Source organism: Canis lupus, chromosome 11 (genome assembly GCF_011100685.1).
Source record: "Canis lupus familiaris isolate Mischka breed German Shepherd chromosome 11, alternate assembly UU_Cfam_GSD_1.0, whole genome shotgun sequence".
NCBI lineage: Eukaryota > Metazoa > Chordata > Mammalia > Carnivora > Canidae > Canis > Canis lupus.
In genome coordinates this window covers 14193784-14216371 of record NC_049232.1, presented here as the reverse complement: position 1 = coordinate 14216371, position 22588 = coordinate 14193784, and the positions used below count along the sequence as shown (strand labels likewise).

General features: G+C 47.6%; 1 protein-coding gene across 8 annotated transcripts in view; it reads left to right on the top strand.

The window, feature by feature from the left end:
• The window catches only part of ZNF608 (zinc finger protein 608), a 111251-nt gene that overhangs the window by 87353 nt on the left and 1310 nt on the right, over window positions 1-22588 (top strand). For 7 of the 8 annotated variants that reach the window (XM_038551995.1, XM_038551996.1, XM_038551994.1 and 4 more), the window contains 6 exons: window positions 12361-12448; window positions 12970-15430; window positions 17112-17529; window positions 18132-18304; window positions 19700-19853; window positions 22043-22124. In XM_038551995.1, the coding sequence (XP_038407923.1) occupies window positions 12361-12448; window positions 12970-15430; window positions 17112-17529; window positions 18132-18304; window positions 19700-19853; window positions 22043-22124 (3376 nt within the window). Of the gene's footprint in view, window positions 1-12360; window positions 12449-12969; window positions 15431-17111; window positions 17530-18131; window positions 18305-19699; window positions 19854-22042; window positions 22129-22588 lie in introns of those variants that run through there. The other variant, XM_038551997.1, reaches the window with a different exon arrangement.

Below are 22588 nucleotides of genomic sequence, written 5' to 3'. Positions count from 1 at the left end.
GCTTGATTGATTGGCTCTCACGCCTGAGTCCCCAGTGCAAAGCACTAATGTTCCAGCCTCTTCGGAGAGGGTTGATGTGCCACCTGGGGTCAGAACTTATCAGCCTGCAGGGCTAATGTTTCAGATGAGGCCAAAGTGCAGTCAATAATTTATACGGAAATTTGTGCTTAAGAGTTGCAAGGAAAGCCAAGTTTTGACTTGAATTCCTGTCGGTTCAGAAGAGAAGTCCAGGTCAGCTTTGGGTCTCCCTGCCATCATTGTTGCGGGTGTTACTAACATTTAAGATGAACTTTAATTGCAGAAGAGTGTTGGAGCTGCTGTGGAAGGTGTATTTACTTGGCAGTTACATGGAGCCAGGTTTCAGGAGCTTCAGAATTGAGAAGTAAAATGGGGGTGGGGGGGCTGGGGAGAGAAACACCAGGTGTTTGGATTTGTTAAAAAACAAAAGTAAATCACCTGTAGAACGTAATAACTAGGTTGGGTTAAATCATGGTGACTTTGGAAACTATTAAGTGTCCATGGGGAGCATCGGCTTACAGGCTCTGAAACTGAGGTTCATGGTCCTGACAGCTTGGAGAGAAACGGTGGGGAATATTGAGGACCAGAAGATGCACAAGTATCAAGAGAGCAATGCCTTGAAGACTCGATCCCTTCTGCAGAGCAGTGTCACCCTAAGTTAGCTTGGTGGCTGCATGTGGCTGTATGCGTGTGTGTATAGAACATCTCTGCGCCCACATAAACACATGTATTTATACACACGGCATGTAGAAACAGACAGCAAAGCGGTGACACCGAGCAAGACTGGTCAATCAATAACCAGCCAAGTTTTGTTCTGCTCTAGCAAAACGATGACTTGGTCCAGTAAGTGCTAACAAAGGCCCCTTTCCCTCGCTCTGCGCTCGGAGAGCACTATTAGTCACGCTTCATTAGGCTTGTTTACAGAAAAGGGCTGGTCTCTAAGCACATTATTGAAATACTTGTAACTCTGCTGGGCCTTTTTCTTCCCTGAAAGATAGGGACTTGGGATTGGGGGTGGAGGGAGGTACCTCTGACCATTGTGGAGAAATCTCGGCTGTTCAGATGGTAATTGGAAAGATGAGTTGGCCTTTAATGCGCTCCCCGCATCCCCAGAGCCTCGCATCCCCAGAGCCTTGCTGCGGGGGCTTATTCCTGTGGGTCAGGTACTGGGGACCTTTAGTTTTGCCTTTTGTCATTTAGACAGTTGCCAGGCATTCTGTTTCGGTGGCTGTTCCTGCAAACTGGGGGTGAGGTCTCCTTACCCCATTACCATACTGGACATTTTAGGGCCTTAGAACTGCATGTCTCATCTGGTAGTGGTCTGGAGTGTGGGGAGGGAGGAGGAGGAGGAGATGTTTGCTTTCAACAGTGGGGATGTCAGGAAGGAGAACTTGATGTTGGTTGAAATGGGTGGTAGGCGTAGAAATAACATAAGCCCTTCAGGTTGGAATTCGCAGCTCGTGAGATTCTACAAGACAGATGTACCATGTGCACGACAGCCTGGTCACCAGGACTCCGGGATGATTTGGGTGGATGCCCGTGTCCGAGGGTGCTTCACCTGGACGAAGTGCAGTGTGGATGGCTGCTGGCTGTTCTCTCTGTGCGGAACTCCTAGTATTTTGGCATCTCCCTCCATTCTTCAGCTTGTTGACCTGGGTTCCTGGGGACTTTTGAAGATGAGGAAGCCAAAGTCCGTTTGCTGGGTGGCTCTTTTGTGCCAGTGCATGTGTTCCATGCTTTACAGAAATCACACCAGATGATCTGATACTCGGATTGTCCCTGTTTTATAGATGAGAAAACCGAGGGGCAGAGAGAGTTTAGTTCAAGCTGAAGCCCCAGATGCAGAGCGGGCTGGGAGCCAGGTGGGCCTGTCTCCAGAGACATCTTTTCGGGCGCTTGGGATGCTGCACTGGGATTACTGAACACTCTTACTCTGTCTTCCCCACCTAGTCTTCAAAATAAAATTGGCTGCAGAGTGAGCTTGATTGGAGTTAATTCCTTCAGCTTTCCTTATTACAGTCTGAACCGGAGCCATAATTGTGTGGCCTCACTAGGAGAGTGTGCGAACTCCCTCCCCCACTGCCTGCAGGGCTTGTCTGCCTCCAGGTGAGAATAGGAACTGTTCCATGACAGGCACCTCACTCACCCCACTGCCTTTAATTGTGAGGGTGCTGACTTTGGTTCCTCTGACAGGCACATCCCTGGTTTCCTTTTTGGATTTGCAGAGTAGCTGACTTTTAGGTGACACACAAAATGTGCCCCTCTGTGTGCCATAAACACGCAGAGCCTTCCTGTGTACACACATGCACATACACACAGTTCCCTGGTTTTCAGCCGCTGTTGTAAATTGCTATTTTAAATTTCAGCAAGTGGAATAATAGCAGAGTGATCATCTCCAGTAAATGCTGTTGGTCTTTGTAAAGAATGGCTTGTTCAGAGGATTTATGATTTATGGGGGACACAGCTGGTGGCCAGCAAAGCTGTAGGAATGTGTGCTCTCCTGGGCCGGCGAGAGCTGGAGATGAAAAAGGCCCAGAGCTGGCACAAAAGCAAATAAGCGCTCTGACTTTAAATAAAGCATCATAATTTATATGAAGCCTGGCTCTTGGGTCCCAGTGAGATGCATGCATCAGTGGCGGCTTTTTGATGTGAGCATAATTGTCATTTGGTTCCCACTGTCTCCCTGTATCTCAAGGACTGGGGATGGTAGGAAATTACTTGAAAACACAGTCCTGTAACCTAGAGTTGTATTACACATATTTTGACAAGCAGTTCACTAGCATCTAAACCTGAAACTTGGCTAATCACCCACCCAGATTGACCCACTAGAGCTTTGTGAGCCAGGCCAGGAGAAAGGTCCCTCCCTATTACTTTCCTGGAATTTGCTCCCTTTCCCCAAAGTATATGAGGTTTTTCATTCTTAGGTTTTATTTCCCTGGAATGTTGGAATTTCATTCAGCTCAGCGATTGCTTGGCCTCCGCAGTGCCCCTCCCTACCCTGCTCCTGCCTGGGAGGGGCTTTTTTGGGGGGGGGGGAGCAGTGGGCAAGAAACAGACTGCTGACTGTACCTGGCATTGCAGTACAAGTACCCAGTCAGTGACTTTTCAAATTCAGAGCATCTTGCACCCTTCTTCCCGCTTTCGGCTTCAGAACAGTCTCTTCTAGGGGCAGTGGTGTAGAGCTGGGCTTGTTGCCTGCAGGATAGTTTGATTTTTGTCTGGTCTTGCTGTTCTCTTTACCTGTCTCTGAAGGGGAACCAACGACCCTGTGGAGGTCCCCGCTGTAGAAGCTGTAAGCAGAAAAGATGCCATGGTTAATATTAAGCACAGGAAACGAAAGGCCTGCATTCTTTCAGCTGCTTATCTTTGGTGACAGGCGGGTCTGACAGTGGGATTGTGTTGAGACTGTGTCCCTTCCGTTCTGGGTGAGGTTGGGGTGGGGGGCATCCTCGCTATGCATTGTGGGCCTGGGTCCCTTGTACACAGCTGCCTCCTAAAATAACACTTGTAAAGGAACAGCATATTAGGAGTTAATAGGATAAGAATCGTATTGTGACCATGGCTCAGAGTAAGCCTACTTCAAGAAATGCTTGTGAGATAACTTTCCCAAACTTTTGAATGCTTTTATTATGTTCAGAAAGAAAAAAAAAATGATCTCCTAATGAGCTAATAATTAAAGCTCATGAGGCTGGAGTAGGGGAGATGAGTCTGTTCTGTTCCAGTTGGCACTGAACCCCTGGTCTTTCCATGAAGAAAGGGAGGAGGAGGGATGAGAAATCCTGCTTCTCTAGTGAGGAAATTGTGCCTTAAAAAAGGAGAGGGTTTGAGGAACTAAAAATCATTCATCTGAACTCATCAGTTTTCAGAGATATGAATGCATGCCTGCAAAGGAGCAGGAGAAAAATCCAGGCTTCAAACTTCGCACCAGAAATCTGAGTGGTGCCATAGCTTATCTCTGTGCCAGCCAGCCTCAAGGCGTTACTTACTGGAAAGTTTGATCAAAGACAAGAAACCTCTTTATACAAGTGTATACCTATATACATCGACTCCGTATGTGTACATGGTCACTTTATGCATTGAAACTCTTCTAAATGCCTGTCTCAAGACTTTGTGGGGTTTTTTTCTGTCCTTCATCTTTTATCTTTTACTTGAGCTTATCACTTCATTTTACTGTGTGTTGGCTGAGCCTTGATAGACCACAGGCTGAAGAGCATCCCCTTGGGGTTGCAGGGATAGCTTCTGATGCAGCCTGGCTGAGTGTGACTTAGCTGGGGTGGGGTGAGGGGACAAGCCTGAGTTCCCAACATTGTCACCTGAAACCTGTCCTCCAGTCTATCCCCAGGTGGGGGCGGGGGACTCCCTGCACCTCTGCAAAATCCTGGTGTGAGTGGTTGTATTGTATATATATTTAAAGAGTAGCCTCAAAAAAATAAAATAAAATAAAGAGCCTCAAGCAGCAAGGATAATGTTTCCTTAGGATGCCTGTGTCTGCCTAACTTGAAATCAAGTGCTTTTTGTTCTCATCATGTTTAAATTACTTTGTAAAAGGTCTCCCTGTGATTTTTTTTTCCATTATGCTTTTGGTTCCCTGAGATGTCTATAATGACACTTAGACCATCTTATAATTAAGAATTAAGAAACTTAATGAAACTTATGTACTCATTTTTTTTTTAAAGGAAAATGTCTCTGAAATGAACATTAAGTTCTAGTGATCTGGTTTGATTTGGTATATTTCTTAAAGTTCTGTCTTGGGCTATCAGACTTTTCATTAATACTTAAACTTGTATAATGCTTGGTCAGTGAAAATCTTGTCATTAGCCGCATATGCAGTGCAGGCTCCCATGCAAATGTGTAGGACAGCACTTCAGTATTGCTTGAGGTGCCTTACAAAAGCCTTATTTCTTCTCCCTCTTCTTACCCACAAGACTTTTTAACAGGTCATTGTATTTTCTAAAAGTGGGAAAGGATAATGTTACTAGGGAAGCAAGAAAAGAAAAGCAGCAAGAGCCTCTTTTAGCTGACCAGTCAACTGGATATTGACCACCTGTCTTCATGGGAAAGAAATAGATGGCAGTGAATAAGCGAGAGTCTAGTTTTCCAAGAAGCTCAATGATTTTCCCAAATCAATACAGCTCATCAGGCCTCAGAACAAAGGCTGCGGGGGAGGTGACAGTGATGGAAGTGGCTCTGTGTTCTTTTGTGTATTAAACCATAAGGCCCATGGGGAAACAAGGTTTCTTTAGCTATGTTTTTCCCCCCCTCCTCCCCTTTTAGGGTTTATTCAGTGTATTAAGGGAGGGGAAACCTTTCAGTTTTTTTTTTTTTTTTAATAAAATTTCCATAGATGGTATCCCAGTGATCAAATGTACTTTTGAAAGAGATAAGTAAGCTCAAAGAAGAATGCCGTCTTTTAAAATGTAGATTAGAACAACACCATTTTGCCATTGCTTTTTGCTCTCTGGTGTTCGATTAGCCAGTGGATCTCCTGCAGCTATACCTTTATTTATGGATTGGGTTTGGATGAACCGAAAAGCAGTATCTCCTTGTTCAGATGAACCTCTGGCAAATGGAGAATCATTACTGTCCTCCCCTCAGCGAACCTTGTTCCTGATGCCCTGAAAATAACACCAGACCCTAAAAGGAATGCTGAATTGTCGTCGGAGAGGTTATAATTAACGTAGATAGAGCGGTGCCAACATATTCCAGCCGCCAACAGGGAACATCTATCCAAACCAGCAATTTTTATCCTGTCAGTTCTTTAATCTTTAAGCTCACTGTGCTTTCATAAAGTAGTACATTAACACCAGAGCAGTGTGTGTCTGGGGTTTATGACTGGGGTGGCAGCACACTAGGGCATAAAGTGTTTCATTACACTCCCCTTTGTTGCTGCTGCCCTATCTCCCATGCTCCATTGCCATACACTATTTGTTCAGATAAAGCCCAGTGTTCAGAGTGACTAATCGCAGCGTTGTGTTCCAGATGGTTTGATTACAGGATGTGGTTAAAGTGACTCTTCAAACATTCAGCTCCGCAGTAGGGCTCTTTAAAAAAAAAAAAAAAAAAAAAAAACCTGCATTTTCTGGTCATGTGACTATACTTTTCTTGTCCTTAGTGCTCCATAGATACTTGGCATGGAGAATAGGAAAGTCCCTCTGCTCTTTAGCTGTCAGAGATTTCATTGGCAGCCTCAGTCATAAATTAAACATCTCCTTTCCTCCCCCCAAGAATTAGAAACTCAACTTTGTCCTTTGAAGAAAGAACTTTCTGAAGGTTAGATGCTTTGAAGGCAAAAAAAGGAACAAGTGTACTACACAAGACTCAGTCTTTTTAAAGAAGGTACTAGGGTTGGATACAATGAAACCACAAAAATAAAATGTTGGGGGAGGGAGGTGGAAGTACAAAGGAATAATGGTGATAAATCATACCTGGTACAATAGTCATGTTGCATAAAGATATAGGTAATAGGATACCTGAAATGCATGAACATTATCCTGGACTCATGAAACCAGCGTAATGTGGCCTTTTTATTGTCACTAATGATTCCCCTAGAAAAAATATATAAAAGGAAAGAAATGTGTAAACTTGAAAAAAAAAAAAGGGTTGTGGCATAACTGGGTTACATTTCGGTGCTATTAGAGTGAGGTTTCTGTTTTCTGCATGAGTGCACGCCAAGTCCATCCAGATGTGGTAGTCTGAATAGGAGTTCAAAAAAAAAAAAAAAAAAAAACGACGTCTGATTCCAAATTTGGCATTTGCAATGCTTGGCAGAGACTTCTGTCCCAGGGATGAGGTACTTTAAAGACTCTGAAACAGTCTTTAAACTGTAATACAAACAGAGTTATGCTGATCCGCTGGGAAATCAGGCATTTGCCCAGTTCTTGAGGAAACATCTTCACGAATACCAGAAACAGTAATTCATAAACCATATTTATAACATCTTTGGAGTACAGTCTTTCCACAGAGAATTTCTATCATCTGTATGCTAGTGGGAGATGATGCTTATTGAAAAAGTATGGTAACCGTGAAAAGAAGGATTCAAATCTAGATTCCCTTCTGTCACCATGTCATTATGCCCAGGTGTTGAGCGAGCTCTCTCTGTCAGCTGGGTCCTGTGCTCCCAGGTACGGTGGGTGCAGACCCTGCTCCTGTGTTCGGGGAGTGTGTTCTGGTTGGAGGAGAGGCAGACTGTCTGTGAGAGGAGTAGGATGTCAAGGGACTGTGCATTTAGGTTAAGACAGGTTCGGTGGCATGCAAATGTGGGAAGAGTTTATTTGCTGCTTTCCTAATAGTCTGAGTTTGGTAGTCCTTTGGTGGGTTTTCCTTGTCATTCTGGGTCCCAGATGAAGGACACTCTGCCATCCTCTGGTGGTCTTCATGGTTGCCCTAGTCTGTCCCAGCCAGCCAGAAAGAGGAGGAAATGAGAAGGACATACGGGGTGGGGTAGGGATTGTTGTGGGCCAGCTGTCCTAGACCTGAATGTGCCACAGATCCGTGTCTGACTGGGCGGGAGGCTAAGAAGGGTCTAGCTGTGGACTCGGAGGGAAGTGTGGTTTCTGGTGAGCATCCACTGGTCAGATGACTGTGGGTATAGAGTTCCGTGGGGGACTCAGAAGGGAGGTAACTGCTTTTTGATGTGCGTGCACCACCAGTGTGTGAGTGGAGAGCATTCAGAGAAGAGATAACATTTGCCTTTGTCTCTCTTTGGTGCTGATTCTTTAGGAACTTGAACTCTCCTTGGAGATTTGGAATAGAACATCGTCCGGGGATTAAAATTGTGGCATAAACAGTGGTTGAAGAAACTCACGTAGGCTGGAGCGGGGAAAAGGAGAGGGAGCTGGGGGTGAAAATGTTACCATGGCCATTGCCGTTGCCTGGGTGAAAGGCTGTTGGCTGGACTTTAGGTAGACTTTCTCTGCAGGGTATCGGAAGGTACGAGCAGGAGCCAAGGTATTCAGAGACAGATTTAAATTGAGAACCAGGAACAGCTTTTTACCAAGGTGGCTGGAAAATAATGGGGCAATCCTGGGTGCTGTTGAGCCCCTATCACTGATGAAGAGGAGAAAGAAGGAACATACCAGTACTAAGGGTCTTGCACCCATTGGCTTCTTCATCTCCTAGCTCTTGTATCCTTGGGGCTTTGATCCACTTAAATTCTCTCAGCCTTTGGTACCTTGTGACCTTGAGATTTCTACTTATGTTGTCAATTTGCCTTACGACTGACTCTGATTCCCAGAGTAAGTCTCTGGTTGCCTCAGCTTTAGATGCCCATCACTGGACACATCAGATGAGGCCAGGGTTAGGATTACTGGCTTAGGAGCCTAGTCACCTAAAACTACCCTCTGAGCAGAGACTGTGGGCAAGGTAAACCCTGGGAAAATCTCATCCAGGGTCTAGTTTGATGGATCAAGGAGCCTGCTCTCTAGGTATGGATAATCCATAATCTATACTTCCCTTTCTGGATTACAGGTATGCCTGTGTTGGTTCTGTTAGAAGTTTGCAGGCTCTTGCAGAATAGACTTTGGATGGAGGTCTCGCTAGAATGTGGCTGATCCCATAGCACCAAATAAGTATCTAGTGTATATAACCTAAAGATACACAATAAATGCTTAATGGGCCTGATCGTCTCTCTGGGAGCACTTAACTGCTAAGTATTGACAAGAGCAAATAATAGTTAGAACCCTGTGACTGTGGAATCCTTACAAGATCTCAGGGCTCTTTTGGCTTGAGTTAAGGTTGTTACGTTAGGCTTAGGTCACAGAACACAGAGAACGTTCTTATGAGTGTCCTGTAGATAATACAAGTTTTATGGGGCAGTAGCTTAGATTCTTAGATCAGTATCTAATTCAGAGCCTTAATATAAATAGGAAAACCCTGTGTGGTGAGCGCACACAAATCATCCATTGCTGTCTTCAGCTGTATTTGTAATTGGCAACAATCTTCAGATGTTTCTCAAATATAAAACGTTTCGGGGCAGCCCGGGTGGCTCAGCGGTTTAGCGCCACCTTCGGCCCAGGGCGTGATCCTGGAGACCCGGGATCGAGTCCCCACATCAGGCTCCCTGCATGGAGCCTGCTTCTCTCCCTCTGCCTGTGTCCCTGCCTCTCTCACGAATAAATAAATAAAATCTTTGGGAAAAGAAAACGTTACAGGGCAGGCATTACCAGCATTTTGAGAAACAGCATCCTCATGAGTGGAAGAGGAGGACAGTAAACGTAGAGGGATCCTGGAGACTATAAAGATGAAAAAGGCTGGCGTAGAGCGTCCCCAGCACCTGGGTCACGGGCTAGGCGGTTGGAAGAATAAATGTGCATTAAAAGAAATATTAAGTCCTTTCGTAATAAATGTGTATTTATTTCCATCGTACAAAAGATAAACGAGAAACACAACTGTGCCCAGATTTATGACATTCAAAGTAGAACTTTTAAAGGACTCATTTCCATTTTGGTGAGTTAAAGAGTGGAGTCCACTTGACATGCCCCCGTGGTTGGGTTACAATGCATTCGAGATGTTGAGACTTGAGCAAAAGGAGAAACCGTTTGCATGTTTTAGAGCTAAACCGCCACCCTTCTCCTCGGCCCCGCACAATGGGATGTTGTCTAAACACAGACTTCCTTACAAAGAAACAATACACTTTGTAGTTTATAAGAGCAGCATTCCTGAAGCCTTCTTTCCAGTGCGGCTGTGTCACCATGGGCGTGCGTGTGTGCGTGTGTGTGTATTCGCACGTGAATCCTGGGCAGACAGAAATACTCTTGTGGCAGAAAGAAAAATAGACCCGAGCACACGTATTCCATCAGCCGGGCCTGATGGAGGCTCGTCAGCATCTCCCCGGGAGCGGAGCGTTTGGGTTGAGCATTCTCAAATGCCGAGGGCAGCTGGAACGAGGCCCCGTTGGAAGTTGTGAATGGGCTCGGCGGGGTCCCCCCCCCCCCCGCCCCCGCCCCGAGTGCCGGTGCAGATAATGAGGGACCTCGCGGCATCACCGGGGCTCGCACACGAGGTCTGCCCGCGTGGCTTCTAGAGGCCGCATCCGGCGGGGCGTGCCTGCTGCAGCGCGAGCTCAGCCTTTGTGACGGCTCCCGGCGGCCGACTGCCGGCGCGGGCGGCCCCCGCGTTTCCCGGGGTGCGGCGTGGGGCCCCGCGCCCCGAACAGCCCCCGGAGCAGCCCCGAGCAGCCCCGAGGCCCCGCCGCCGAGCCCTCATCCCGGGCCGCGGCCGCCCGGGCCCAGCCAATCAGACGCGAGCGTCCCCGGCAGGTGCCGGCCAATGGGCGGCCGCCGCTCGCTGGAAACGCGAGCCCCTTAGGGGAAAAGCAATAACAAAAGCCTTTCACTGCAGACAAATGTTAAGTGTCTGTGCAGACTTTTCCTGTTTTTAATTTTATTACTGCAAGAATGGAGGGTTTGTTGTTTCTTTCATGTTTCCTTTCAAGCAATTTTAATTATACATTTGTGCTACATCAGGGACTCTGGAACGCGGTGATTCAGCCTATTGCGTCGAAAGCCCAAATGCAGTAACCTTCTGGCGATACAGATATATTCCCGCACTGTAAATATAGCTGACATGCTGAAGAATTTTAAGCAGCTGCAAAGGTCTTTGACACCACACACAGGGCCCCAGAGAGCACATGATGAGAAAACCAGCTCCATCTTCCCCTTCGCCTCCCCGCCCACCCCCTCCCTTTTCCTGGAGGGATGTGCTCATAAAGAATCCTTTCCTCCAATTGTTCTGTCTTGTGCAAATTTTGACCAAATGCCTAATTACCATTGATTCTCATCTCAATATGAATTTTTATACTCAGTGGTTTCAGGATTTTTTTTTTCCCCTGAGGGAATCAGAATGGAATCAACCCGTGATTTGAGGAAATGCTTGCTTTGCTTCATTCCAGTCCCCTTTCCTCCCCCCCCCCCCCGCGCCCCCCCCCCCCCCCCATTGCTACAGTGAGTAAATTCAGCTGTCACCTAATAGCAACAGAGACCATATGGGAAACAATTTTCAAATCTCTTCCTGAGACTTTTTGGAAGAAAGCCTGCCTTCCCCCACTACCTGAGTCCCAACCATTCAGATATTTTCCCCTGCTGTTAAAAGGCTCCCAGGACAATTAGTCTTACCTTGTGAGGTGTCCCTTACCATAGAGGAGTGCAACACAGGTTTTCCTCTGCAATTCACAATGGCAGTGAGCGAGTGAGCAAACCAGCTAGAAGTAGACTTTGACTAATGTCCCTTGGTGTTTCCAAGATGGAATGGGTTGTAGGTACAGAAAAGAAAACAAAGGCTCGTTTAAGTGTTTCCTTTATTTACCCTAATGTTTTAGGTATGTCTCACAATCCTAGGTCCTTTTATTATACATTTAATTTTAAGGAGTGATTAAAAAAATATACAGCGCTGGTCCTCTGGAGAAATAAAGAGGACGTTCTATTTTGTTTTCCAGTGACATTTGGTACACTAAGTGCACTTAAGTTTAGTAATTCACAGATGCAGTGCTAAATTAAATTGTCTGTCTGCAAAGCAGTTGGGAAAAGCAGAATGGCTTGCAGGAAACAAGTGTGTTGGTTTTGAGATTTTTCTTCTAATCCTCTGTGGCAAATGCTTACTAAAGTTGATTCTAAAGATAACCCCAAGAGCAAACCTATTGTGCACATTTATTTTCTTAAGAGGGCTATTTTAGGAGTCCTTAATATGAAACAAGACCAAACAGTGAAACAGATACCATACCGTGGCTGATTTCTTGTCTCACAAAGCCAGAGAGGGGAGGATTAGGAAAGAGAAATTATAGCTGATTGTCTGCTATCTGGACTCTAACCCCCCCACACTCCCCTTCTACGTGTATTTTTGTGCACCCACATAATCTTTTCCTAAATAAAAATCGCCATTTTATATTGTTGAATTGGAAACAAAGCCGATGCCTTTCAGTCACCTTCTGGTTTAAGCACTGGTAACTGGCGCTTAGTTTTTGTTGGCTGCTTGCCAAACGAGAGCAATTATGTGTAATAATAGAAAAATTAAGAGGTGAGTGTTGCTGTTTTACAGCAGGACATGGCAAAAACCATTTCCTTCTGTCAGCAGTATCTTGATTACACTCACACACAGTTTTACCCTTTTGTACCGCATGCGCACAGGCATTACACACGCGCACACACACACACACACACACACACAATTTCCTGTGGGTTTTCACTTGAGGTCACTGAAACCAGAAAGAGGAAGAATGCAAACCACAGCTTTTGAAAGCAAATGAGAGCAGAACTTTGCTGGTAAAATCATGATCATCATCATCTTCATCATTTGGAAATAGAGGAATCAGTGCTAACCGTCGACCTCCTTCATTCCCCGTTCCCGCAGGTGTTCTAGTGGTCAATGTCACGTGGCGGAACAAAACTTACGTAGGGACCCTACTGGACTGCACCAAGCACGACTGGGCCCCTCCCAGGTAGGCACAGGGCCTTTTATTTCAGGCTCTGTTTTCTCTCTTCCTTCTCCTTCCCCTCTCCTTTCCCCCATCCTCTCTTTGCAAAGAAACCTGAGAGATAGATTAATAATGCATAAAAGTCTGCCTGTAATTGAAACCAGGCAAAAGAGAAACGGGCAATTCAGGATTGCACACAGTGAAATGCAGATGCAGGATTTCTTTTCTGTCACCGAGAGCTCTCCTCCCTGCCCCGTCTCCCTCACTCCTTTGTTTTCTGTCTCTTAAAATGGGAATTGGAACTGGATTTGAACTAGCTATCCGAGCCGTTTTTCTTTGGTGTTCTAAAGCATATACACCCTCCCTAGCCTGTTCTTTCGCAGGGATTGAAATAGCGGAAGAAGAGGGTGTGTTCTCCCTCTCTGGGCCTAGCCCTCAAGCTGCTGGGGGTGTTGGCCACCCTTGCCTGCATTGCGTGGCTTTGGTGTTTTCACCGGCTCTTTTGGGAGTGCTCATTTTGACATGTGTCGCTTGCTCTTCCCTAGGTTCTGTGAGTCACCGACCAGTGACCTGGAGATGCGAGGGGGCCGGGGCCGAGGGAAGAGAGCCAGGTCTGCCGCGGCAGCTCCGGGCTCAGAGGCCAGCTTCACCGAGTCCAGGGGGCTGCAGAACAAGAACAGAGGGGGTGCCAATGGGAAGGGGCGGCGGGGCAGCCTCAACGCCAGTGGGCGCAGGACACCCCCAAACTGTGCCGCTGAGGACGTCAAAGCCAGCCCCTCCTCCACCAACAAAAGGAAAAACAAGCCCCCGATGGAGCTGGACCTGAATTCCAGCTCCGAGGACAATAAGCCCGGGAAGCGGGTCCGCACAAATTCCAGAAGCACTCCCACCACTCCTCAAGGGAAGCCGGAGACTACTTTTTTGGACCAAGGCTGCTCCTCTCCAGTGTTAATCGACTGCCCCCACCCCAACTGCAACAAAAAGTACAAGCACATTAACGGCCTGCGGTACCACCAGGCTCACGCACACTTGGACCCAGAGAACAAGCTGGAGTTCGAGCCCGACAGCGAGGACAAGATCTCGGACTGCGAGGAGGCTCTGAGTCACGTGGCGCTCGAGTGCGGTGAGCCCAGCACCAGCCTCTCGGCTTACGAGCAGGTGAAGGCGCCCGCATCGCCCGGCCCCGGGCACCCCCCGGGCACCCCCAAGGGGAAGAGAGAGCTGATGAGCAACGGTCCGGGCTCTGTCCTCGGCTCAAAAGCGGGGAAGAACTCGGGCAAGAAGAAAGGCCTCCACAGTGAGCTGAACAACCTCCCGGTGATCTCCAACATGACCACCACCCTGGACAGCTGCTCCGCGCCCGACGGCGGCCTGGCCGCCGAGATGCCTAAGCTGGAAGCAGAAGGCTTGATCGACAAGAAGAACGCGGGCGACAAAGAAAAGGGCAAGAAAGCCAACAACTGCAAAATGGACAAAAACCTCTCCAAGCTTAAAACTGCCCGGCCCATTGCCCCCGCCCCGGCCCCTGCGCCCGCCCCTCCGCAGCTGATCGCCATCCCCACTGCCACCTTTACGAGCACCACCACGGGGACCATCCCCGGACTGCCCTCCCTCACCACGACCGTCGTGCAGGCCACACCAAAGAGCCCTCCATTGAAACCCATTCAGCCAAAGCCCACGATCATGGGAGAGCCCATCACCGTGAACCCCGCCCTTGTGTCCCTCAAAGACAAAAAGAAGAAGGAGAAGCGGAAGCTGAAGGACAAAGAGGGGAAAGAGTCGGGGAGCCCCAAGCTGGATGCCAAGCTGGGCAAACTCGAGGACGCCAAGGGGGCTGGCAAAGATTTATCTGGGCATTTTTTAAAGGACCATCTCAGCAAGAGTGAAGGGCTGGCCAACGGGCTGTCAGAGTCCCAGGAGAGCCGGATGGCCAGCATCAAAGCCGAGGCTGACAAGGTTTACACCTTCACGGACAACGCCCCCAGCCCCTCCATAGGCAGCGCCTCAAGGATGGAATGTAGCACTTTGGTGAACGGCCAGGCGCCCCTGGCCCCGCTGCACGTGCTCACCCAGAACGGCGCAGAGGGGTCCGCGGCCAAGACCAGCAGCCCCGCCTATTCGGACATCTCCGATGCTGCAGACGATGGCGGTTCCGACAGCCGGTCGGAGGGCATGAGGTCCAAGGCCAGTTCCCCGTCGGACATCGTTTCCAGTAAGGATGGTGTTGTCAAAGGGCATCCTTCGGCTCCAGCACAATCATCTCAGATGAAAGAGTCCCATTCACCCTACTACCATGGCTACGATCCCTACTATTCTCCGAGTTACATGCACCCCGGGCAGGTGGGAGTCCCTGCAGCTGGGAACGGCGCCAGCGCGCAGGCGATGAAGATCAAGAAGGAGTCTGAGGAGGACCCGGACAAGAAAGACAAGGTGGAGCAGCTCGATGCCAAGAAAGTGGACCATACCTCAGCACCCTTACAGCCTCAGCACCAGTCAGTGATCACACAGAGACACCCTGCCCTGGCGCAGTCACTTTACTACGGCCAGTACGCCTATGGGCTCTATATGGACCAGAAGTCCCTGATGGCCACCAGCCCTGCCTATAGACAGCAGTACGAGAAGTACTATGAGGATCAGAGGCTGGCAGAGCAGAAACTGGCCCAGGCTGGCAGAGGAGATTGCGACAGGAAAAACGAGCTCCCCTTGAAAGAGCTGGGCAAGGAGGACAGTAAACAGAAAAACCTGCCGTCTGCCACAATCTCAAAAGCTCCCTCTACCCCGGAGCCTAACAAAACCCATTCTAAACTAGGGCCGCCAGTGCCTAATAAAACTGAGGAGACAGGTAAATCACAGCTTCTCCCCAGTCACCAGCAGCAGCTTCAGGCCGACAGCTTCAAAGCTAAGCAGATGGAAAACCACCAGCTTATTAAGGAGGCTGTAGAAATGAAATCTGTCATGGACTCTATGAAGCAGACAGGTGTAGATCCAACCTCGAGATTTAAACAAGTAAGATTGTGGAGCGTGGCCCCCACAGGGAGAGAGCAAGTCTGAGACTTGGATGTGTCTGGGCTTGATCTGGTTAGACGTCTTCGCAGGAAATAAGCCAGGGGCTCCTTAGGGTCGATCCCCTCTCCTCCTAAAAAATATCTGACAAGGTTCCCTCAGGAGTTCTTTCATACCTCTCAAGCGTCGCGGTCCTCACTATTGCCTTGTCGCGTTGTGTGGTAACAGGAACTTCGGATGTGTGCTTGGCAGACTGGTGTTCTGTGCCGTTCACTCACTGTGAATCTGATGAGGTCCCCCCGTTTCTTAACTGACTCCAGAGTGAGGGAACTCTGGTGGCTGCTGAGATCCTGAGCCTGGTCTCTACAACATTTGTTCTGTTACATCCCCAAATTTCTCCTGGCACCTCCAAGGGATATTATTAAGGCTGGGCCCTTCGGTCCACATTTCCCATCTTTCGTCTCTTTCATAAAACTTGGGGCCCAGCCATCTTCCACACGGTGTCCAAGATGCCTAGATGTTAAGAGCCCCAAAGTAGGGCTCGGTGCCCATCGCCTGTGAGGCAAAGTGTGGAGTATGGCGGGGGTGTCTGGGTGCATGGGCCTCCCGTAGTCCTCCCGGATCCCCCTGGCCAGCCAGCCTGAGGTTCCATGGGCCGGCACCTGAAAACCAGCCACTGTGAAATCACACGTGTGCTGGCACTTCCTGTCCTAGCGCACACGTCCTGGCTCACTGTGGTCTCTTGAGAGTTAAGAGTTAACGCTGGAGGTTTCTGGCATCCCGACCCCTCTCTCCACCCCCATGCTTTTGTCCCTGGGGAACCAGAGTCACAGAATCCTGTCTTCATGCTCGTTACTGCCCAGAAGTTAAGATGTAGGCCCAAGGTTGAATGTTCTCTCAGGACCTAAATATACCCAGTGGGGTTTTGTCATGATTGGGATGGGGGTTGCAGAGGCCTTGCCCCACTTGCGGAGGCCTGAACCAGGCCGTAGCTTCAAAGGGCGTTAGAACCCTACGCTTTGGGGGCACGGGGTGGGGGTGGTTAGAGATGCCTTTGTTTTCTAAGAGAAAAGCTATAACGTGTGCTATTAATTTGAAATTTTGTTTTGATTAAGATGTCTGCACAGGAGACATGAGCCCGTGTATTAAGCCTCAGCTGTTGTAGGTGAAGAAAATATGTTAGGAAACCAAGAGTTTCCCCCACTAACTGATGTTAATTGATATGATGATGATTTAAATTTACTATGAGCCAGCCCGAGTTGGGAGTTTTTAAAATTCTTTTTGCCTGTGTGAGATAGTAAAGGGAAAATGAGTTTTCGATTAAATTATGTCTGAGCGTGCTGTTTAATGTTGAAGGATCCCACGAAGGGCCCAGCTCCATCCTGGGCAATGGTGCGACCCTGATGTTCCTGGAGCTTTTAAAAGCTTTGGTTTTGTCTTGTGTAAAAGAGATTAATAATGATGCCTACCGCAGACGTCATGACTTGGGGAAAGAGGGAGGTAATGCTCTTGCACAGTGCAAACCCAGAAATACACGTTAACTTAGTATTAGAAGTAAGAGTAATAATGCTGTCATGGTGATTAATGGGTTTTGCTTCAAAATGGAAATTTTAAAACAAATCTCCCCCCCACTTTTCTTTTCTTTTCTTTTCTTTCTTTCTTTCTTTTTTTCCCTCAAAATCAGGATCCAGATTCAAGGACATGGCATCATTACGTATACCAGCCCAAGTACCTGGATCAGCAAAAGTCAGAAGAGCTTGATAGGGAAAAGAAATTAAAAGAGGATAGTCCTAGGAAGACCCCCACTAAGGAGGGTGGCGTGCCCAGCCTTCCTGTATCACTAACAAGCATTAAAGAAGAGCCCAAGGAGGCCAAGCGTCCTGACTCTCAGTCTCTGGAGGAGAACAAGCTGAAAAATGATGATGGAAAGACGCCTATGAACTGGAAGGACTCTCGGGGAGCGAGAGTGGCGGTGTCCTCGCCCATGAGTCAGCATCAGTCCTACATACAGTACTTGCATGCTTATCCTTACCCACAGATGTATGACCCCAGCCACCCTGCATACCGGGCTGTCTCTCCCGTCCTAATGCACAGTTACCCTGGTACGTGTTGCGGGTTCTCGCTATATTGGAGGGAACAGGCTGCGTGCAAATATTAGCTGTTTGAAAAACTCAGGATAAATGAGACGCTTCAACAGTAACCTTTGTTTTGCTTGTTTTTAGTTTGCTTCAGTTCCCCAAGGTGAAACTTACTTCATATGAGGTTTTTTGGGGGAGTGGGTTTTGTTTTTGTTTAAGTAAAATGTCAAGCGTCCTCAGCTCTCGTTTGTGCAGACTCTGATGGTCTGCTCTAGCTGTTAGACTGACACATACTTTATTGCCTATGAAAATATTCTAAGCACTTACTGTCATAATCATTATAGTTCCTATTCCTTTCACTTAAGCGGACACATAAATGTATGAAATGGCTGTAAGCTCAATTCTGTTTATAACCTCCGTTCATCAGGATGAATTAACTGGGAGAAGAAAATCGGAGAGCCTACCTACAGTTTTAACGACGATGTAGCCCACTCTTAATATAATCCCCTATTTTAAGATCTCCGACTCTTCTCCCAAGTTCATGTAACCCAGATGATGTTATTTTTTGTTTTTGTTTTTAAAGATGTAGCCCATAACTTGATGTGGCATTTGTTGTGTATCTGCAGGGGCCTATCTCTCTCCAGGATTTCATTATCCTGTTTATGGGAAGATGTCAGGGAGAGAAGAGGCAGAGAAAGTCAGTAGCAGCCCTAGCATCAACACGAAAACAACGACGGAATCGAAAGCCCTGGACTTGCTACAGCAGCATGCCAACCAGTACCGCAGCAAGTCTCCTGCCGTAAGCCTCCTTTTGTTGTTACTTAAAAGTACCATGTTTTGGGGGGCGAGGAAAGGGGACAAGCTAGGAAACGGTCTTGAAATATAAATGGTTTTCAAACCCAGCTGTGATTTCAAGATGCTGTTTTATCTTCACACATAAAGAACGGGGAATGTTCAAAAGTGAGACGCTTTCACACGGGGCGGGGATCGGGGGGGGGGGGGGAATTGTCAGAAGTATGTGTGCAGTGCTCACGAGCTTTTCTTTTGCAAGAGGCACTGTACCCTTGACTCCCCAGGAGGGTGCTTGTTAGGTGGACATTTAAATTCATAGGAACCAACTTTCGGTGCGGAGGATTTTTGACGCCTGACCTATTGTTACACTGGTCTGCCAGGGTGATCACGTGAGAGTCTTTTGGCCTTGACCCATTGTCCTGTCCCTGGAACTTCCCGAAGCCCTGCAAACAAGTGGCTTTGTGAAAGACAGCTCCACCCTCACTGCTCCCCGCCGCTCCCCCGCCAAGGAAAAGGGAAAAGGGAATCTGCTAGTTCCAGAGGCTGTTGTGAAAAGAGACAAAGGATGTGGTAGTTCTTGCCTAGAAAAGAGAAGTGTGGCATAAAATGTAGGATCTGTGCTGTCAATGAGCCGACCAGAGACTCTAGAAGCGAGGAGAGATGATTTAGGAGTCTATTTCTTTGGGTACTCCTTCTAGTGCAAAGATTTTTTTTTTTCAAGTGAGAACAAAGAACTTTCGGCTGGCGGAGTTCTGGTGGGCAGAAACGTACGGGAAAGACGGTCCTTGACTAAACTGTTATTTGGCAGAACTGAGAGCTTTTTTATGCGCCTTCAAAAACGGACAGGTTCTGGAATGCTTCCAGAGGCAGAGGGCAGCAATTTCCTGTACTCAGTATTGACATACAGCGCCGACACGTGTATTTTCAACAGACGAAAACAGAGACAGGCGTATTTAACTTTACGAGATAGATTCTCCCCACCAAATGTACGTAAAAGACCAGGATAATTCAAAAACTTGACTTAAATGTCCACAACTCCTCCGCCCCGACCCCCAACCCCGCCTTGACCCCAGTATGAAAGTTGTTTCTGGGAAGAGATCGGGCCACTCCTAACCTTGCGGGTATGAGCGAGAACCAAGAGTTAGTCCCCTTCCTGCCGCAGTTCGAGGGAAACCTACGTGGATGCCGCTCGGTTTACTTGTGGGTGGGAGCCTTGCTTCAGGGTTGGCTCAATCCCTGCCTGCGTTTGGAAATTGTCGTCAATTAATAAGGAATGTGAATTACCTGCGCCTTCGTTCCTTAATCATTAACACACACCGCTCAAGGGACGGAGGTGGTTTAGGACCCTTGCTGGTGGTTTTTCAGAGTTTGAAGCGGGACCTGTGTCTCTTTTCTGTTGCAGCCCGTGGAAAAGGCCACCGCGGAGCGGGAACGGGAGGCCGAAAGAGAGAGGGACCGCCACTCCCCCTTCGGCCAGCGGCACCTGCACACACATCACCACACCCACGTTGGCATGGGTTACCCACTAATCCCGGGTCAATATGACCCTTTCCAAGGTCAGCCGTTCCGTCGCTATCGTGTGGCTCGTTCTGCTTGGGGAAAACCGTGTGCCCACAGTACATTTCATGTCTTAAAATGAATACATTGAGCTTTGGGTTAACATGAACTCTGGGGAGTAAATAAGTTCCTAATTCTTATTTCCTCCGATTCCCTGGTGACACAACGGAGACGATCGCCCGTGTCTTTTGTGTTCTATTGAGACATGAGATGGCTCCCACTTAATAATTGTCACTGGTTGATGTTATCGGCGGCTTACCGTTATCTCCCAGACCGAGGTGGCGGCCGCTGTCTGGGGCACCGAGTATAACAATCAGGAGATCAGATAGCTCCTCGAGGAAAATTGCGGGGAGAAAAAGGAAGGGATGGTGAGAGGTTTGGGTGAAATTGTGCTGATTTCTGCAGGCCTTTCTCATTACCCCACGCCCACCCCCCCACCCCCGCCCCCAGAAGTAATGGGAGTGATGTGTTTAGGTTTAACACCTTTAATCACCTCTAATTCAGGGTCTGTTTGCAGCCAATCATTACCCTGACTTTCACGATGGAGGAACATTTTGAAAAGCCATAGAATCGACGTGAGAGAGCCTTCGATTGGTGGTGTTATTAGCTAAGCTTGTGCCACTTGTCCCAACTTGGACACCTCATGGTGGGGGAGGTGGGTCCTGGCCCTATCTCTACCAACGACCCACTTGCCAGGTTCTTGCTCTCCTAGTTAGCTCAGACTTCCAGGACACAATGTCATGGACTCTATGGCTTTCAACAGCAGCAATTTTTATCATAGTTCTGGATGCTGAGAGTCTGAGATCAGGGTGCCAGCATGGTCGCTTGTGGTGAATGCTCTGTTTCTGCCTTCTTGTAGATAGCTTCCATCTTACTCTGTACTTACATGACCTCTTCTCTGTGTGTCAGAGAGAGAGAGAGAGTGAGAGAGTGTAAGAGCATGCTGATGTTGGGTCAGGGTACCATCTTTATGACCTCATTTAACCTTAATTATTTAGGGTCTTGTCTTCAAAAACATTGGTGGGTTAGGGCATCCACCTAGGAATTTTGGAGAGACACAGTTGTTACACTTGCCATGTTGCCCCTTATGCTGCTGTGTGAATATAAGATTACGTGCCTAACAGTACTTCCAAAAGTGGGAAGTGCTCTACAAATGTGAAGGTTCTTTTTTCTCTATTCAGCCCATGTTTTTTGTTTTGGTTTGGTTTGGTTTGTTTTTTGTTTGTTTTTGTTTTTGTTTTTGTTTTTGTTTTATTCAGCCCATGTTGCCTGCTGTCAACTAGTGGCATTAAGAAGGACCAGAGAGAGGGGCACCTGGGTGGCTCAGTGGTTGAGCATCTGCCTTTGGCTCAGGGCGTGATCCTGGGGTCCTTGGATCGAGTCCCACATCAGGCTCCCTTGCAGGGAGCCTGCTTCTCCCTCTGCCTGTGTCTGCCTCTCTTTCTGTGTGTCTCATGAATAAATAAATAAAATCTTAAAAAAAAAAAAAAAAAAAAGACCAGAGAGGACATAGAAGGAGAGTAATTTTCCCTAGGTTAGCATTTGTTTTTTCTATTTTTCTCGGGATTGTTTTCTGTAGAATTAAAAATTGCTTCCTCTTAGGCAACTTTATGCCATCTGGAGCTCTTACATTCTCTGACTGCCATTTTCTTCTTGCAGGGTACAACTTAAGAGTATTTCTAAGTTTGACTCACTGATTGCATGTGCCTTACGGAATGTGTTGTCTTCTTTCACTGGGGAAATGTTGAAGTGATAAAAGTTATGATGAAAGTACTGAAAAAAAAAACAAACAAACAAAAAAAGAAAGTACTGTGTTCTAAGCAAATAGTGTGTTGTTTCCATCATTTACCGTGACTTTTGATTCCTCTTGTGACCTGGTGCCTATTATTTCTCCTGAGCTCTGAGCTTCGTATTTGGGAATGCGTACAGACCACTTAGCACCATGCAGAGTCTGAGAGATGGAAAGCTCTATATTCCCTTTGAGTAGCTATTAAGAAAACTACAGAGTATGGGATAAATGGATAGATGTTGGTTAGGCTGAGTGGTCTGTGCTCGGTCCTTGCTGAGCGAAACATACCGTGCGTGTTTAGGAAAGGACAGATTGCTGCTGTAGCCCTTTACTGTGGGACCCATACCTGCTCTTCTCTCACCCAATGTCACAGAAACCCTGCATTTTTTTCCCCATTAGGCTTGACCTCCGCTGCCCTCGTTGCCTCTCAGCAGGTGGCTGCCCAGGCATCTGCATCAGGAATGTTTCCTGCACAAAGAAGGTAAGTATCCTGTACATTTGGAATCCGTTTTCTACAGGGAGACAGCATGATGGGTGGGAGGAAATTAAGTCTAGGCTTTTTAGAGCAAACACTTGGCTCCTTGGGATTTTTTATATATAAAGATTTTATTATTCATGAGAGACACAGAGAGAGAGGCAGAGACACAGGCAGAGGGAGAAGCAGACTCCTCCTGGGGAACTCGATGTGGGACTTGATCCCAGGACTCCGGGATCACCACCTGAGTGGAAGGGAGACGCTCAACCACTGAGCCATCCAGGTGCCCAGAGGGTTTTATATTACTGTAACGAATGTACCTCTCTGTCTCTGGTGCTTCAGGTACAGCTTACTTTCCAGGACCCTCCTTTCTTTAACTGTAATGTAGGTTAGTAATTAATCTGTGGGGTTTTTAATTTTTTTTGTTGTTGTTGTTTTTGAACAGTTGGAAGTCTCTCAGGTTGTCCTCA